The sequence below is a fragment of the Scyliorhinus torazame genome, chromosome 12 (assembly GCF_047496885.1).
Source record: "Scyliorhinus torazame isolate Kashiwa2021f chromosome 12, sScyTor2.1, whole genome shotgun sequence".
Classification (NCBI taxonomy): Eukaryota; Metazoa; Chordata; class Chondrichthyes; order Carcharhiniformes; family Scyliorhinidae; genus Scyliorhinus; species Scyliorhinus torazame.
The window spans coordinates 100,183,502-100,202,234 of NC_092718.1; the positions used below are offsets into that span (position 1 = coordinate 100,183,502).

Sequence of the window (18,733 nt, forward strand, 5' to 3'; positions counted from 1 at the left end):
CCTGTCCAGCCTCCTTCAATGATCTCTACATATAAACACCCAGGTCCCTCTGCTCCTGCACCCCTTTAAGAATTTTGCCCCTTATTTTATTTGTTTTTTTATGAATTTGATCTTGTAGCCATTCAACAGCCAGTGGAAACAATACTTCCTTTAATTTCCCTCACTTCCTACACCAACAGTTGCACAGTGTATTTGTAACACCTGGGACAGGGTGGATAGGGAGCAGCTGTTCCCCTTAGTTGAAGGGTCAGTTATGAGGGGACACAAGTTCAAGGTGAGGGACAGGAGGTTTAGGGGGTATTTGAGGAAACCTTTTTTACCCAGAGGATGGCGATGGTCTGGAGCGCACTGCCTGGGGGGGTGGTAGAGGTGGGTTGCCTCACATTGTTTACAAGTTCCCTGGATGAGTACTTGGCACGTCATAACAATCAAGGCTATGGGTCAAGTCCTGGCAAATGGGCTTAGGTAGGCAGGTCAGGTCCTGCACTGTATTACTCTTGTGATTCTGGTGTTTAACAAGCCCTTTGCCGACTCCCGGTTGCGGCTATGCTGAGCTAAGTCGCACGTTCGGCAGCTCCCACCAGAAACGGACTTTTGCGCTCTTTTTAGGGGCCCCAGCTGCATTTGTTCGACGGTTCCCAGTATGGGAAGGTGACAGTACGATTTCCCCGACACTGTATGGATTGGACCAGGAGTGGAGCGGTGAAAAAAGTAATTCTGGTGCAGCGAAAAGTGCGAGGGAGGAAAGCCAAGCTGGCGGCGGGTGGAGACCAGGCAGCGTGGGCGCAGTAGTCGCAAGAGCAGCATGAGTTTCTCAAGCGTTGCTTTACGGAATTGAAAGCAGAGCTGCTGGAGCCGATGAAGGCTTCGATCGACAAGCTGGTCGAGACCCAGAAGGCCCAAGGGGCAGCGATCCAGGAGGTGCGGCAGAAGGCCTCGGAGAATGTGGACGAGATATTGGGCCCGGTGGTGTAGGTGATGGCGCACGAGGCGCTGCATAAGAAATGGCAGGAGAAGTTAGAGGACATGGAGAATCGGGCGAAGAGGAAGAATCTGCGGATTCTGGGTCTCCCGGAGGGAGGAGAGGGGTCGGATGCTGGAGCATATGTGGTCACGATGCTGAACACGTTGAAGGGCGTGGGTGCCTTCCCGAGGCCCCTGGAGCTGGATGGGGCCCACCGAGTCCTGGCGAGGAGGCCCAAGTCTAACGAGCCGCCGCAGGTGGTATTGGTGCGGTTCCACCGCTTGGTGGACAGGGAGTGTATCCTAAGATGGGCAAAAAAGGAGTGGAGCAGCAGGTGGGAGAATGCAGAGGTCCGTATATACCAGGACTGGAGCGCGGAGGTGGCCAAGAAGAGGGCCGGGTACAATCGGGCCAAGGCGGTTCTGCATCGGAAGGGGGTGAAATTCGGGATGCTGCAGCCGGCGCGACTGTGGATCACGCTTAAGGACCGGCGCCATTACTTTGAGATACCGGAGGAGGCGTGGACCTTTATTCAGGCCGAAAAGTTGGTCACGGACTGAGGGTCGGTTGTGAAGGGAGGTCGCGGGGGGCTACTGTGGTTACTGTGCTTTGGGGGATGTTCTGTTCTGTTCTGTATTGTTTCCTTGGGTGCTGGGTGGGGTAGGGTGGATTGGTTCGAAGTGGGGGTTTTGTGAGAGTGTGGGCGTCGGTGGTTGGAAGGACGGGGCCCCGTTGGGGGGAGGGGAGATGGGAGGCCCGAGGTGGGGGAGCTGGGCTTAGGCCGCAAAAGGGAGATGCGCCAGAGAGGGTGGGACTGGTTTGATGGAAAGCGCGGGTTTTTTCCGCGCTAGGGAAGGAAGGGGGCAGGGCCGGGGGTGAAGGGCGGTGTTGGAGAGGAGCGCCCGCTGATGGACAGGGAGGGGGGGGGGGGGAGACTACCACACTGGGGGTCGATGGAGTGGCGGGAGTGGCCGGGGTCAGCAGGAGTCAGCTGACTTACGGGAGTGCTATGGGGGGAGCTACACAGCTAGGGGGGGACCTAGCGGGGTGGATGGGGGAACTGGGTTGCTGCTGTATTGGCCATAGGGGAGCTGGAGCTCGGAGAGAGAGTCGGGGCGGGGGTCTGCCGCTCGGGGGGAATGGAGAGTGCGGGAGGTGCGGGCACGTGGCTGGCCTAGAAAAGGGGATGGCTAATAGGCGGGCCAGGGGGGGGGGGGGGGGGGGAGGGGGGGGGGGGTAGTGGCGGGAAGCCCCCTGATCCGGCTGATAACTTGGAATGTGAGAGGTCTGAACGGGCCGGTCAAGAGGGCCCGTGTGTTCGCGCACCTGGAGGTACTGAAGGCAGATGTGGTTATGCTCCAGGAGACGCATTTGAGGGTGGCAGATCAGGTTAGGCTGAGAAAGGGGTGGGTAGGGCAGGTTTTCCACTCGGGGTTGGACGCAAAGAATCGAGGGGTGGCAATTTTGGTGGGGAAGCGGGTGTTGTTTGAGGCGCTGAACATCGTGGCAGACAATGGAGGGAGGTATGTGATGGGGAGTGGTAAGCTGCAGGGGGTGCGGGTGGTATTAGTGAATGTATATGCCCCGAATTGGGACGATGCCGGATTTATGCGGCACATGTTGGGCCGGATTCCGGACCTGGAGGCAGGGAGCTTGATAATGGGGGGGGACTTCAACACGGTACTGGATCCAGCATTGGACCGCTCCAGGACGGGTAAGAGGCCGGCGGCAGCCAAGGTGCTGAGGGGGTTTATGGACCAAATGGGAGGAGTGGACCCATGGAGGTTTGTCAGGCCGGGGGCCAGGGAATTTTCTTTTTTTTTCCCACGTCCATAAAGCCTACTCCCGGATAGACTTCTTCGTTCTGAGCAGGGCACTAATCCTGAGAGTGGAGGACACGGAGTATTTGGCCATAGCCATCTCAGACCATGCCCCGCATTGGGTGGAGCTGGAGAGGAGAGGGACCAGCACCCGCTGTGGCGCCTGGATGTGGGCTTGCTGGCGGATGAGGAGGTGAGCGGGCGGATCCGGGGGTGCACTGAAAACTATCTAGAGGCTAACGATAATGGGGAGGTGCAGGTAGGAGTGGGCTGGAAGGCGCTGAAGGCGGTGATTAGGGGAGAGCTAATCTCCGCTAGGGCCCACAAGGTGAAGGAGAGAAGAGAGAGAGGGAGAGATTGGTGGGGGAGATTTTAAGGGTGGATAGGAGGTATGCAGAGGTCCCCGAGGAGGGACTACTCAAGGAGCGACGAAGCCTCCAGTTCGACCCGTTGACCACCAAGAAGGCAGAGGTGCAGTGGAGGAAAGCGCAAGGGGCGGTGTATGAGTACGGGGAGAAGGCTAGTCGGATGCTGGCACACCAGCTTCGGAAGCGGGAGGCAGTGAGGGAGATTGGGGGAGTTAGGGATAAAGGGGGGAACACAGTGCGGAGTGCGGTGGGAATAAATGGGGTATTTAGAGACTTTTATGTGGGGCTGTATAGGTCTGAGCCCCCGACGGAGATGGGGGGGATGCGCCGATTTGTGGATCAACTGAGGTTCCCAAGGGTGGAGGAGGAGCAGGTGGCTGGGCTTGGGGCACCGGTAGGGCTGGAGGAGCTAAGGGGCTGGGGAGTATGCAGGCGGGGAAGGCACCGGGGCCAGATGGGTTCCCAGTGGAATTTTACCGGAAGTACATGGACCTGCTGGGCCCACTATTAGTGAGGACTTTCAATGAGGCGAGGTAGGGGGGGGCCCTACCCCCGACGATGTCCAGGGCGCTGATCTCGCTGATCTTGAAGCGGGACAAGGACCTATTACAGTGTGGGTCGTATAGGCCAATCTCTCTCCTCAACATGGACGCAAAGCTGTTAGCGAAGGTGTTGGCTACCAGAATTGAGGACTGTGTCCCGGGGGTGATTCACCAGGACCAGAAGGCAGCTGAATACCAATGTGCGGAGGTTCCTTAACGTAATCATGATGCCTGCAGTGGAGGGGGAAGCAGAGATAGTGGCGGCGATGGACGCGGAGAAGGCCTTCGATAGGGTGGAGTGGGGGTACCTCTGGGAAGTGTTGAGGAGGTTTGGGTTCGGGGAGGGGTTCATTAGTTGGGTTAGGCTACTTTACGAAGCCCCGGTGGCGAGTGTGGCCACGAATCGGAGGAATTCGGAAATCTTTCGGCTGTACCGGGGGACGAGGGAGGGGTGCCCCCTATCCCCCTTGCTATTTGCATTGGCAATTGAGCCTTTGGCTATGGTTCTAAGGGAGTCCGTGAACTGGAGGGGGCTGGTCTGGGGGGGGGGGGGGGGACACCGGGTTTCATTGTATGCCGATGACCTGTTACTGTATGTGGCGGACCCAGCGGGGGGGGTGCCGGAGGTGATGCGGATCCTCAGAGAGCTTGGGGACTTTTCCGGGTATAAGCTCAATGTGAGGAAGAGTGAGCTCTTCGTGGTACACCCAGGGGACCAGGGAAGGTGGATAGACGAGCTTCCACTGAAGAGGGCGGAAAGGAGTTTTCGGTACCTGGGGATCCAGGAGCTGGGGGGCCCTACACAAGCTCAACTTGACGAGGCTGGTGGAGCAGATGGAGGAGGAGTTTAAAAGGTGAGATATGCTGCCGCTCTCCCTGGCGGGTAGGGTACAGTTGGTGAAGATGACGGTGCTCCCGAGGTTCCTTTTTATATTCCAGTGCCTCCCCATCCTGATACCTAAGACCTTTTTTAAGCGGGTCAGTAGGAGCATCATGGGATTTGTGTGGGCGAAAAAGACCCCGAGGGTGAGAAGGGTGTTTCTGGAGCAGAGTAGGGACAGAGGAGGGTTAGCGTTACCTAATCTGTGTGGGTATTACTGGGCTGCCAATATGGCGATGATACGCAAGTGGGTAATGGAGGGGGAGGGGGCGGCGTGGAAGAGGCTGGAGATGGCGTCCTGTGTGGGCATGAGTCTGGGAGCGCTGGTGACAGAACCGCTGCCGCTCCCGCCGACTAGGTACACCACAAGTTAGGATTAGTGTTAGGGTTAGGGTTAATTCTTCCTCCTCTTGCGCCAGGCTTAGCCTGATACAATTTAAGGTTCTTCACAGAGCGCATATGACAGGGGCGAGGCTGAGCAGGTTCTTTGGGGTGGAAGACAGGTGTGGGAGGTGCTCGGGGAGCCCAGCAAATCATACCCACATGTTCTGGGCGTGCCCGGTGCTGGATGGGTTCTGGAGGGGCGTAGCGAGGACCGTGTCTAAGGTGGTGAACACCTGGGTTAAGCCGAGCTGGGGATTAGCACTATTTGGGGTATCGGACGAGCCGGGAGTGCAGGAGGCGAAAGAGGCCGGCATTCTGGCCTTTGCCTCCCTGGTAGCCCGGCGGAGGATTCTGCTACAGTGGAAAGATGCGAGGCCCCCGAGCGTGGAAGCCTGGATCAGCGACATGGCAGGGTTCATTAAATTGGAGAGGGTAAAATTTGCCTTGAGAGGGTCTGTGCAAGGGTTCTTCAGGCGGTGGCAACCGTTCCTAGACTTTCTAGTGGAGCGTTAGGAGGTGGTCAGCAGCAGCAACCCAGGGGGGGAGGGAGAGAGGGGGGGGGGGGGGGCAGAGGGGGGGTGTAATTTGTGTTTTCTACTGTGCTTATTATTGTTTAATGGGGGGTTTGTATATTGGGGGAATTTGTGATGTAGTTGTAAGATGTTTATTTATGTGTTCTTTGTTTTTATTTTTTCTGTTAGTAAAAATTTGAATAAAAATATTTCTAAAAAAAACAACAAGCCCATTGCCTGAGAAATATCGACCCTGCAGCAAATAATCTGATAAAGAGGATAGATACCCAACAGCTTGCTCAAAGTTCCAGGTTGTACGGAGCATCCAGAAAGGGAATGAGAGAGCTTCAAAGCTTCAGGAGGGAATTCCAGAGCTCAGGACCCAGGGCAACTGGAGGCACGCCCGCCAATGGCGGAGCGACGAAAATTGGTCGATGTACAGGAGGCCAGAACTGGGAGAGTGCCGGGATCTCGGAAAGTTGAAGAGCTGGGTGAAAGTAACAGACACAGGGAGAGGTGAGGAGGTCAAGGAAGGAGCCAAACTCAAGGATGGGAATTTTGAAATGGAGCTGTTGCCAGGCCAGAAGTCACTTTAGGTCAGCGAGCACGGTGGTGGGGTGGGGGGTTGATGCATAAATGGTATTTGGTTCCAGTTAGGAGAAGGAGCAGCAGAATTTTGATCAGCTGTGTTTGTGAAAGGTGGGAGTTTGGCCAGAAGGAATAGACAAGTCTGAAAGGAAACAAGACATCGGAGGCCTGCCCCATGGGTTGAGTAAGGGGAACGTACTCTGCCCATTAACTTTGTGGCCTCCCATGGTGCTTTCCAGCTCGCTGTTGAGAACATAGTTCCTCAGTCTTTCCGCCTGCATCTGGAATTCTCGGTCCAACTTCCCCTCCAGAACCTCGTCCATTCGCGTTCCGTCAGCATCTGGGCACGGGTGGGAGAATTCAAAACACTTCTGTCTGTGAAATAGGTTCTTGAGGCAATGACTGACGGAACAGCCATCGGTACCTGCAAAACACAAGCAGAGATCCTGGTCTGTAATTCAGGGGTCTAATCAAGGTCCGAATAGCCCATTCCTGCTCCTTCTCAAGTCCTTATTAGGGGACCTCACGGGACAGATCTGAAGAAAAGGGTCCCCCCCCCCCTCCTCCACCAGCCCCCCCCCCCCCCACCCCTCCCTCTGGTGGGCAGTGGGAACACAGGGTCAGAGTCACAGTCTCAGGACAAGGTAGCCATTTAGGTCAGAGATGAGGACACATTTCTGCACTCAGGCGGTGAACCTTCATAATTCTCCAGCCCAGAGGGGCAGTGCTCAGTCACATATTGAAACCAAAGCACGAATGAAATTAAGGGGTATGGGGTTAGCACTGGGAGGTGACGTTGAGGTAGCAGAACAGCCATTACTTTAATGAATGATGCATGGTCTATTCCAGCTCCTCTGTAACAGATTACGATCCCTGACCAGACCCAAACAATGTCTGATGTGACGATTGGAAGATTTTGGAAAATTGGATTATAAATGCAGTGGGCAATTTAAGAGTTAAAAACCTGAGGTTAGTGTCTTTTAACTGGGGAAGTCTCTAAAGAGTTAATAATTTGTAGCCTGCAGAGATACTGAGCTGAATTCTCTGTTTCAGCGGCTAAGTGCTGAAGTGTTTCTGATGCCAAAATCGGCGCCGAGCCCTCACCAATTCCGGGACCGGTGAGGGGTCAGCAGCGGTGCTCGCGCAAAAAACGGGCAGAGAATGGCCAGGTCCCTGGCTGCGCATGTGCACAGCGACGACCTGCAGCAGTCGCGCAGTAAAACATGGCGGCGGCCATGCTCGGACCTGACCCGCCAAATGCGACCCCACAGGCCACCCCCTGGCCACCCGCACCAGTCCCCTCAGCCCTCGCGGAAGCCCCCCCAGCCAACGGAACGGATCCCGGCTGAGCGTGGCAGTGCTGGACAAAGTCCACAGTTGCCACGCCGGGTTCCCGACCGCTCAGATCACACGTCAACCTCGCGGTTGGGAATCAGCCTATCCAGAGCGGAGCATCGCGGGACGGCCTTCTGATGGCGCGCCAACGCCGTTTCCATGGCATGCGGCGCGCGACACGATGATGCCATTTCAGAGGGGGCGGAGACTTGAAAACTGGCGTCAAATCGGCGCCGCCCCCAATTTGGGCGTCGGAAGGGGTTCTCCGCTCGATCGCCGATTACAATATCGACGTTGGGCAACGAAGAATCCCCGCCCACTGTTTTTTTTCCATCTTGAGGAGATGAGGTCAGTGTTAGGTGGAGCTCAGAAAGACACACAGCCATTTTGAAAGCATTAGAAGTTTAGTGTTTAGGGAGAAAGCTGAAAGGAAGTGAACTCTGACCTGGCAACCCTTGTGCGATCACAAGAGAGGTGATTTTCTTTCCCAGTTAGACAGCTTAAAAAGTGATAACATTGAAAAAGAGCAGCCTTGTCTGGAGGCAAGGAAAAGGCTGAAACAACTCGGTTGCACCAGCCATTTGAAGACATTTAGAGTCTGAAGGACATTTAGATGGAGTCACAAGATCCAGGATCTGTTTTGGAATACATCATAGATTATCATAGATTATCATAGAATTTACAGTGCAGAAGGGGGCCAGTCAGCCCATCGAGTCTGCACCGGCTCTTGGAAAGAGCACCCTACCTAAGGTCAACACCACCACCCTATCCCCACAACCCAGTAACCCCACCCAACACTAAGGGAAACTTTAGACACTAAGGGCAATTTATCATGGCCAATCCACCTAACCTGCACATCTTTGGACTGTGGGAGGAAACCGGAGCACCCGGAGGAAACTCACGCACACACAGGGAGGAAGTGCAGACTCCGCACAGACAGTGACCCAAGCCGGAATCGAACCTGGGACCCTGGAGCTGTGAAGCAATTGTGCTAACCACAAGGCTACTGTGCTGCATGTATCACTTTAGGCCTTGCTTGTTTAAACTGGATTGAAAACTGTATGTTTAGATTCTTGTTGTTTAATGGGAAATGGAATAATACTGTTAAGCTGTTCATTTCAGGTTTGTTGATTATAATAACATTTTGTTTTTAAAATATCCAAGTCCTATTTCTTCCTGCAATCACTCCTGGAGCAAATCATTCTTTCTGCATCAATTTGAGATTTCCGCCCAATATCCTAGCCACTGTTGGGGCTTGGTTGGGGATGGTAATACTAGGCCAATTTGAGGCCCCCCAAACAAACAATCCCCAACCTCCCTCTTCTGCCTTAACCCAATATGGGAGAGTCTCCGGCATCCCCCAACCCCCCCCCCCCCCCCCCACCAACACCCACGACACGCAACCCCTGCCCGATCACATGCGCAAAGAAAAAGCCAGCTTCGCACCTTGGCAGTGCCAACCTGGATCCCTGGCAGTGTCCATTGTTGCTGGTTTCTTTAACTACTTGGTTTTCTGTGGCTCTGTTCCAATTAGGGCAGTCAGTGAATTTGCCTTTCTTTCTATGCTATCTATGTCCGAATGCTTAGAGTCGCCAGGTATCGAATGATACCACCACAAGTTTCAACCGGCTATCGATCAAAGAGCCAAACACCAGTTAGTTAGTTCAAGGTCAAGGGTACTTTATTTAAACACAATTAGTCATGTAACATAAACACTACTAGCTAACTACACCTATCAGATAAGACAACCTGTACTTAACTTCGGGAACCCGGCTTAAGTCAGAAAACAGTGGCCGCTGTTCAATTCTGGATCGCTCGGGCTCGAAGGAGTAACTGCCGCTCAGCGGGGCTCATCCGTCTGGTAGCGGGTGTTGAACTTGGATTCGCTTCTGGTGTTGCTGCAATTGGCCATGACCGTGACCGGGGTACCAAGGCCAAAAGAGAGCGAACATATGGCAAACTCTTCTTCTTATCCACAGGTGCTTTTTGCGCTCTTTTGGGCGGTCCTTCGATTTGGGCCTTACTAATAGGGTGATCCCTGATCACTCTGTTCGATCCCTCAGCCAATCAGTGGGCGGGGATCTGGATGGCTGGGCGTGTCCCAAGCGGTCACCGACCCCGTTGTTTGCGTTTCCCTTGAACCGGGAGTGGCGCCGAAATGTCTGGGACTGTCCCGGTTGCTTGAGTACCAGTCCTTTGTTTTGGGGAAGATGGGCCATCAAATGCTAATCGGCCTGATTAACATGCTAATGGGACGGAGTTTCGATACCGTCTGGGCTTTTGCTGACAAATATGCATTTCAGACTCTGAACCTGCCTGAGTCTTGGCTTGTCCATTTTACCCGTCAGGCTTTGCGAGTTTCTCTGCACCTAGTTGGAAGTGGCCATCCCAGATGGCTGCATTCCGTCCTCTTGATCCTCAACGCGAAGCGTGAAGGATCACAATAGTGCGTCTCCTTTGTTCTCTTGGAATGTCGGGTACCCTTAACCAAGGACAGGTTCTACTCTACTCTGTCCTATGGGTCCAAAAACATTTACCTAATTTCCCTAAACAACACATGTCTAAAAATTTCTTGGGGGCCATTTAACATTCCGTAAAAAGGGGAACCTCTAACTGTCTCTAACTAGACTACACTCATGCTGCTATTTAACAATCAAAGAACTTATCTCACAATACAAAAATTATCTGATAGCAGCATCACATTTCTTCCTATCACAGAAAATAAACTTTATTAACAAAACAACCGCGGAATTTATTAAAGAGAGAGGTTCAGAAAGAGTGTGGGGTTTGCTGGAGTCCGAGGAAGGGGGCTCTAAATGTGTATACTGGAGGGCGGGAGGCTCTCCTTCACCATTTCCTCAATCTAATTGTCTGAATGACACTGTACAATATGGTTATTATTAGTCAGGCTTCCACTGTGTAGGACAGTGAATACCACTTGATGAGGTTCTCACACCATGTGGGGGTATCGGTGGCTGGGTGTGTGTGCGGTGTAGTGTCCGGGCTGGGGGTGTTGTGTTGGGTGGTCGTGTTCGGGGCCTGTGTGGTGAGGGTGGTAGAAGTGGGTAACGCGTGCAGCTGGGCTGTTCCAGCGATGATCATGATGCCGATCATCAGGGTCGTCTTCATCTTATTCGGCTTTCCCTCGCCGTCGAGTATCTTCGTATCGTCCTGGGGGAACAAGCATAGTATCTGTTATAATCGTGTTGTTTAACATCTCGTATGTCCGTCTGTGTCTCCTTAACGTCAATTTTCCCATTATAATCGTTACCATATGTGACCCCTTAATTTTTTTTTTTTAAACAACCATTTGCAGAGACAAGACATCCCAAAAAATTCTGTGTCACAGCGCGTGCACTCTCGCAGCCTGTGGTCGATGAGCTGAGTGGGCGGAACATTTCTCCGTCCTCTGCAAACTTGTTTTTCCAACCGAGTGTTTCTTACATGTAAATAGTATGTGGGGGAATAGCAACCGAAGGGTTGCCGGGAAGGGCAAAAGTAGTGGCAAAGAGCATTCTTTAAACCACAGGACTAGAAAAGAACAGAAAAAGAGTTTTGAAAACAGGCATCCGGATGGGGTGGTGCGTATGATCCACGGCAGGGCAAGAATGGTTGAGATCCCCGGGTAGGGCGGTGATCAGTGCCGTTGCTCCACTATCCGAGCTTGGCTGACCAAATGTATGGGGGCAGGGCAAGAATGGGTGAGATCCCCGGGCAGGGCAGGGATAAGTGCCGTTACTCCACTGCCTGAGTGACCTTCCAAGAACGGTAAGAATTTGTAACTATATGGACTCCAGACAAACTTGTTTCACTAACTGCCATGTGGCGTCAAACGAGTAATTATGGCTGCATCAAGAACTTTGGTGTGAGGCCGAAAGAATAAACTGTATCAAGAAATTCAGTGAGATCGACACAAATAGTCGCACAAAGAACAAACATTCAGCATTCAAAAATAACAAATTAAAGAAAGAAAAGCGGGCAGGCTCCATCAGGGTACAGGGCACCGTAAATCTCCATCGGTTTCTGACTCTCATCATCTGGACACCTCAAGGTTCCATTTCAAAAAGATTTGCAAAGGGTGGGAGTCAGACTCGGAGTTGTCACCATCTCCCGGGTGCCAAACTCTTTCCTGGAGTTTGCGTGCTAACGCGGCGTGTGCTGATGCGGGGTCCATTTAGTCATTTCTCGCCAAGCGACAGGAATTGTCGCGGTGCCAGTGCTTCATGGTCCATAGGGAGGTTGCCTGGTGGGTGTCGCTATCGTCAGGTGGCGGGTCAGGTTCCGGAATGGGCAGATAAATTGTTTCAAAGGGGCTGAGAGTATCGTCGTCGGGGTCTTTGGGCCTGTAGTGACTGGGGCCTGGTTCGAGGGATCTTTGTTCTGGTCTCTCAGGGGCTTCAGTAGTGCCGTCGCTGTCGCTGGCGCTAGCAGCCTAATCAAGCGTCAGGGTGAAATTTGAATCTGGGGGCGGGGTCAAGGTCGTGTCTGTGGACGTGCTGCTGCTGCTGGGGAAGGGTGAACTTGGGTTGTCAGTGGGCGGGTCCTCATTGTCTGCCATCGCCAATGAGAGGTGGTGCGAGTGGCTGCACTGCGTTTCATAAACCTTAAGCTGATTTACATGGAACCATCCTGATTTTCCGTTTGGAAAAGTGATTTTATAAACCAAAGGGCTTACTTTGTCTGAAATTGAATAGGGTCCTGCAAATTTAGGGGAGAGGAATGATCTGGGGTTGTATAAGGTGATCATTACTTGCTGTCCGACCGTATACTCTGTCGGGTGCACTGTTTTATCAAAGCTGGCCTTACTCTGCTTTCGAGCTGTGCTGCTTTAATATTCTCTACCATGTGCTGGACTGTTTTCTCATTGGTCAGGGCGGTGACTGCGGGGCTGGCCAAATCAAGTCCAAATAAGTATTCGGTACCCTTCATGGATCGTCTAGTCATGAGGGTATGGGGGGTATATCCTGTTGAGCTCTACACTGTGTTCCTAGCGCGAATGGGAGCACTGTGTCCCATGTTGTATTGTGCTGCTGCACCATTTTCCTAAGGGTGGCCTTTGGCGTCCGATTCATGCGCTCCACAATGCCGCTGGACTGCGGGTGATAGGCAATGTGGAACTTTTGTTTAATTCCAAATATCGTCATTACATTTTTCATGACCCTTCCCGTAAAGTGGGAAACTTGGTCCGACTCAATACTACGGGGGAGTCCACATCTTGTAAAAATCTGTTCTGTTCAGATCTTTGCGGTGGCCTTGGCTGTGTTTGTTCTCAATGTGAACGCTTCAGCCCATTTCGTAAATGTGTCTATCACCACTAACACATACTTGTATCCATTTCTGCAGGGGGGGAGGGGACCAATATAATCCAATTGGAGGTTTGTCCACGGGCCATTTACAGGGCGGGTGTGCCGTAGCTGGGCTTTTCTCGCGGACCTATCGGGGTTGTTTTGAGCGCAAATTAAACAGTTTTCGACGTAATGGGACACGTCGGTTTTCAAATCGGGCCACCAGCAAAGGGGTCTAAGGTGGGCAAGGGTGGATTCAATCCCTTGGTGTCCATGTCCGTCATGGAACTTACAAATTATCTCATTCCTGTGGGGACTACATAAATTCCATCCTTTAAAACGATTCCCTCATGGACCGTCAAAGAATTTCTAAATTTTCATAGGGAGCTGGGAAGTTTCCTTTTAAAATGTCTCTTAACGCTTCGTCTTCTTCCTGAGCCTGGGCTAGGTCTTGGATGTTGGTCTGTGAGACCTGAACTGCGTGTACTGGGGCACTCTCGGGGGGTTGCCAAAAGTTGCCATGTCGTGAGCCTGCCTTCGCCAGGGCGTCAGCTTTCACATTACCGGGTGGGGAGGAATGATGGTGGCTTCTTACTTTGACCATGCCGTATTTTCGGCTTTTAGCTGTCTGAAGGATATGTTTGAGCAGTGGGGCTGAGGGTAGAGGTTTTCCATCCGCGGAAATAAATCCTCTCAATTCCCACAGGGGTAGGAATTCCGTTAGGCTGTTGCAGACATACAAACTGTCCGAATATATGTCTGCAGGGGCCGGGAATGAATCGGGGTGCTGGACAATGTAAGTGATGGCCGCTAACTTGGCTGCCTGTGGACCTAAGTGTCCAGGCAATTTTTAAGCTATCTCTTCTAAAACGCCCCTGCGCGTCCTCGACATAAATGCCACAGCCTGTTATCCTTTTTCCCTCAAGGACTGTGGAGGAGCCATAAGACCATAAGACATAGGAGTGGCAGTAAGGCCATTCGGCCCATCGAGTCCACTCCACCATTCAATCATGGCTGATTTCAACTCCATTTACCCGCTCTCTCTCCATAGCCCTTAATTCCTCGAGAAATCAAGAATTTATCAACTTCTGTCTTAAAGACACTCAACGTCCCGGCCTCCACCGCCCTCTGTGGCAATGAATTCCACAGACCCACCACTCTCTGGCTGAAGAAATTTCTCCTCATCTCTGTTCTAAAGTGACTCCCTTTTATTCTAAGGCTGTGCCCCCGGGTCCTAGTCTCCCCTGCTAATGGAAACAACTTCCCTATGTCCACCCTATCTAAGCCATTCATTATCCTGTAAGTTTCTATTAGATCTCCCCTCAACCTCCTAAACCCCAGTGAATATAATCCCAGGATCCTCAGACGTTCATCGTATGTTAGGCCTACCATTCCTGGGATCATCCGTGTGAATCTCCGCTGGACCCGCTCCAGTGCCAGTATGTCCTTCCTGAGGTGTGGGGCCCAAAATTGCTCACAGTATTCTAAATGGGGCCTAACTAATGCTTTATAAAGCATCAGAAGTACATCTGTAATACCTGACCGTGAAGTGCCGCCCATATTATCTTCCACATGAGTTCACTTCAGCCATTATCACAGCGGTCTACATCCCATCCCAGGCAGTAGTGAGGAAGGCGCTGGACGAACTATACACAGTAATAAACAACTACGAAACAGAACACCTGGAGGCCTTGTTCATCGTGGCCGGAGACTTCAACAAGGCCAACCTCAAGAGTGTACTGCCAAAATTCCACCAGCACATCTCCTGTCCCACCAGGGGCGACAACACTCTTGACCACTGCTACTCAAAAATCAAGGACGCCTACCGTTCCATCCCCCGACCGCACTTTGGGAAATCAGACCATAAGACAGTGCTCCTTCTCCCGGCATACAAGCAGAAACCCAAGCGGGAGAATCCAGCTAAGAGGTTGTGCAGTGCTGGTCCGAGGAGACAGAAGAGCTCTTGCGTGACTGCTTAGAGACAGTGGACTGGTCCATATTTAAGAACTCAGCGACCAACTTAAATGAGTATGCCACCACCGTCACAGACTTCATCAGCAAATGTGTGGACGACTGCGTGCCGAAGAAAGCAGTACGTACGTTCCCCAACCGGAAACCATGGCTCAATCGCGAGATTGACTCCCTACTGAAGGACAGATCAGAGGCGTTCATGGCAGACGACCCTGACCTATACAAGAAATCCAGGTACGACCTCCGCAAAGCCATCCGGAATGCCAAGAGAGAATATCAAACCAAGCTAGAGTCACAGACAGACTCTCGGCGGTTGTGGCAAGGACTAAACAACATAACGGGCTACAAAGCGAAGCCGAGCAGTATCTCCGGCAGCAGCGCACCACTCCCCGATGAACTCAATGCATTCTATGCTCGGTTCGAGCAGGTAACCAACAATCCGCTGGCGAGTGCCCCAGCAGCCCATAATTCACCCATACCCTCCATCACAGCTTCCGAAGTCAGATTGGCCCTCCTGAAAGTGAACCCTCGGAAGGCGACAGGCCCGGATGGGATCCCTGGTCGTGCACTCAGAGCCTGCGCGGACCAGCTGGCAGAGGTATTCGCGGACATCTTTAACCTGTCCCTACTCCACTCCAAGGTCCCCACCTGCTTCAAGAAGACCACCATCATACCGGTACCCAAGAAGAACCAGGCAACGTGCCTCAATGACTACCGACCAGTGGCCCTGACTTCAGTCATAATGAAGTGCTTCGAGAGGTTGATCATGAAGTACATCACCTCCATACTCCCAGAACGCATTGATCCACTGCAATTCGCATACCGCTGCAACCGGTCCACATCAGACACCATTTCTCTGGCCCTACACTCATCCCGAGAGCATCTCGAAAACAAGGACTCCTACATTAGACTCCTATTTATTGACTACAGCTCCGCCTTCAACACCATAATCCTAGCCAAGCTCATATCAAAGCTCCAAAACCTAGGACTTGGCTCCCCACTCTGCAACTGGATCCTCGATTTGTGACCAACAGACCACAATCAGTAAGAGTGAACAACAACACCTCCTCCACAATAGTCCTCAACACCGGCGCCCCGCAAGGCTGCGTACTTAGCCCCCTACTCTACTCCCTGTACACACACGGCTGCGTGGCAAAACTTGGTTCCAACTCCATCTACAAGTTTGCTGATGATACGACCAGTGGGCCGGATCTCGAAAAACGATGAGTCCGAATACAGGAGGGAGATAGAGAACCTAGTGGAGTGGTGCAGCGACAACAATCTCTCCCTCAATGCCAGCAAAACTAAAGAGCTGGTAATTGACTTCAGGAAGCAAAGTACTGTACACACCCCTGTCAGCATCAACGGGGCCAAGGTGGAGATGGTTAGCAGTTTCAAATTCCTAGGGGTGCACATCTCCAAAAACCTGTCCTGGTCCACCCACGTCGACGCTACCACCAAGAAAGCACAACAGCGCCTATACTTCCTCAGGAAACTAAGGAAATTCGGCATGTCCACATTGACCCTTACCAACTTTTACAGATGCACCATAGAAAGCATCCTATCAGGCTGCATCACAGCCTGGTATGGCAACTGCTCAGCCCAGGACCGCAAGAAACTTCAGAGAGTCATGAATACCGCCCAGTCCATCACACGAACCTGCCTCCCATCCATTGACTCCATCTACACCTCCCGCTGCCTGGAGAAAGCGGGCAGTATAATCAAAGATCCCTCCCACCCGGCTTACTCACTCTTCTAACTTCTTCCATCGGGCAGGAGATACAGAAGTCTGAGAACACGCACGAACAGGCTCAAAAACAGCTTCTTCCCCACTGTCACCAGACTCCTAAATGACCCTCTTATGGACTGATTTCATTAACACTACACCCTGTATGCTTCATCCGATGCCAGTGTTTATGTAGTTACATTGTATACCTTGTGTTGCCCTATTATGTATTTTCTTTTATTCCCTTTTCTTCTCATGTACTTAATGATCTGTTGAGCTGCTCGCAGAAAAATACTTTTCACTGTACCTCGGTACACGTGACAATAAACAAATCCAATCCAATCCCTGCTTTTATATTCCAAGCCTCTTGAGATGAATGACAACATTGCATTTGCTTTCTTAATTACGGACTCAAACTGCAAGTTTACCTTTAGAGAATCCTGGACTAGGACTCCCAAGTCCCTTTGCACAACAGCATTATGAATTTTGTCACCGTTTAGAAAATAGTCCATGCCTCTATTCTTTTTTCCAAAGGGCAAGACCTCGCATCTACATAAATTCTCAGTGCTATGTCTGTGGGCTGGGGTCCGATACCTGTCTTTCTTGGTACCGACTTGGGACCAAAGGGTCCTGTGGTGTGCTTTGGGGCTATGATCTTGCACTCATGTGGGGACCCTGAATAATGCAAATTATCGGCCAGAAACGTGTGCGTTTTTGTCCGTTTTATAGTGATGTCGCGTCCCTGTAGGTGTAGGGTCCATCGCACTGCTCGAATTTGGCTTACTGTGCCGTCCTTTGGTCTGCTGTCCAATAAAAGCTGTGTCGGGGTGTGCTCGGTCAAAATGGTTACTGGGTTGAGTCCGGTTATGTACAAGAAGTACTGTACCGCCCAGAAGCCTCTCGAAGGCTGAAAATCCTTGTTCGACCGGATCGAAGACTCGTGAGGCATAGATTACAGGTCCTAGACAATCGTGCCTTTCCTGCAGGAGAACGGCCGAAAGGGTGCGATCTGTGGTCGCCACCTCTATCGCGTATGTGGAGTGGAGATCTGGAGCTTGCAAAGCGGGGGCTGAGCTCAGGGCGCGTTTCAATGTATCCATGGCATCCGTGTGCTGTGGAAGCCATTTCCATGATGCCTACTTCTTTAGTAGCTCGGAAAGTGGGGCTGCTTTTGTGGCGAATCCGTCTATATGGTTCCGACAATATCCAAACAGTCCTAAAAATGGCCAGAGTGCTGTAATGTTTTGGGGCACGGGCAAATTTACAATGGAATCAATCCGTTTGAGTTCTATTTCACACTTCCCATGCGTGATGACTGTACCTAAATATGTGACCTTTTCCTGATGGATTTGGGCTTTCTTGGGGTTAATTTTGCATCCAATCGTTGTAAGGAGTTCTAATAATTCTGAAAGAAGCGAGATGTGCTCTTCCTTGGTGTCAGTCTGCAGGAGCAAGTCGTCCACATACTGAACAAGGCATTCAGGGCGGGAAAATTTAGATAATCCGTTTGCCAATTGTCTGTGAAAAATGGAGGGGAGTTGTGGAAGCCTTGTGGAAGGCACGTCCACGTGTACTGCTGTCCCTGGAAGGTAAACGCAAATTTATACTGGCATGCTTTGTCCAGTGGTATGGACCAAAAGCCAGTACTGATTTCTAATACTGAAAAAAATTTCAACTGGAGTCCCTGCCTCAACATGGTCTCGGGACTTGTGGCAACGGTGGGGCCTGCTAGGGGAGTTACTTTGTTCAATTCTCTGTAGTCGATGGTCAGTCGCCATGATCCATTGGGTTTTCTTACTGGCCAAATCGGGGCATTATTTGTCGATGCAACAGGTCGGATCATGCCTTGATTCAATAAACTTTGAATTACCTTGGCTATCTCTCCCTCGGCTTGCTGGGGGAAGCCGTACTGTTTCTGGGGCTTGGGATCGGAACCTGTAATGTTTACTACACCTGGGATTTTGCCGCAGTCGTGCCTGTGCTTGGCAAATGCTGTCTTATGTCTTTTCAAGACCTCTCTAACCACTTTGTCTGTGGTAATGGTTTGTGGATCAAACAAGTACTCTCCTACTGAGCTGACTCTATGAGCATAATTTCCTACTGTGAGCATGGTGGGGGCTCGAGCAGCTCTAGCCATTTTCCATATGCATCGGTTGACTGGGTCGAATGAAAGGTTGCGTGCGCTCATGAAATCGATGCCCAGGATGTATTCTGCTGCCTGGGGCAAGTCTACTAAAACAACCAAATGTTTTGTCCTTATATTACCGAGCTGTACATCCACAGGGGCTGTGATGTGTCCCTGCTGGAGGTGACCTGTAAAGCCACTAAGGGTAATGGTATCCGTAGTGGGCCATATCT

General features: G+C 51.8%; 1 protein-coding gene across 4 annotated transcripts in view; it reads right to left on the reverse strand.

Annotated features, from left to right (window-relative positions):
* The window catches only part of LOC140386594 (guanylate-binding protein 1-like), a 164,370-nt gene that overhangs the window by 44,636 nt on the left and 101,001 nt on the right, over positions 1-18,733 (reverse strand). For all 4 annotated transcript variants that reach the window (XM_072469058.1, XM_072469056.1, XM_072469060.1 and 1 more), the window contains one exon: positions 6,258-6,482. In XM_072469058.1, the coding sequence (XP_072325159.1) occupies positions 6,258-6,482 (225 nt within the window). The remainder of the gene's footprint in view (positions 1-6,257; positions 6,483-18,733) is intronic.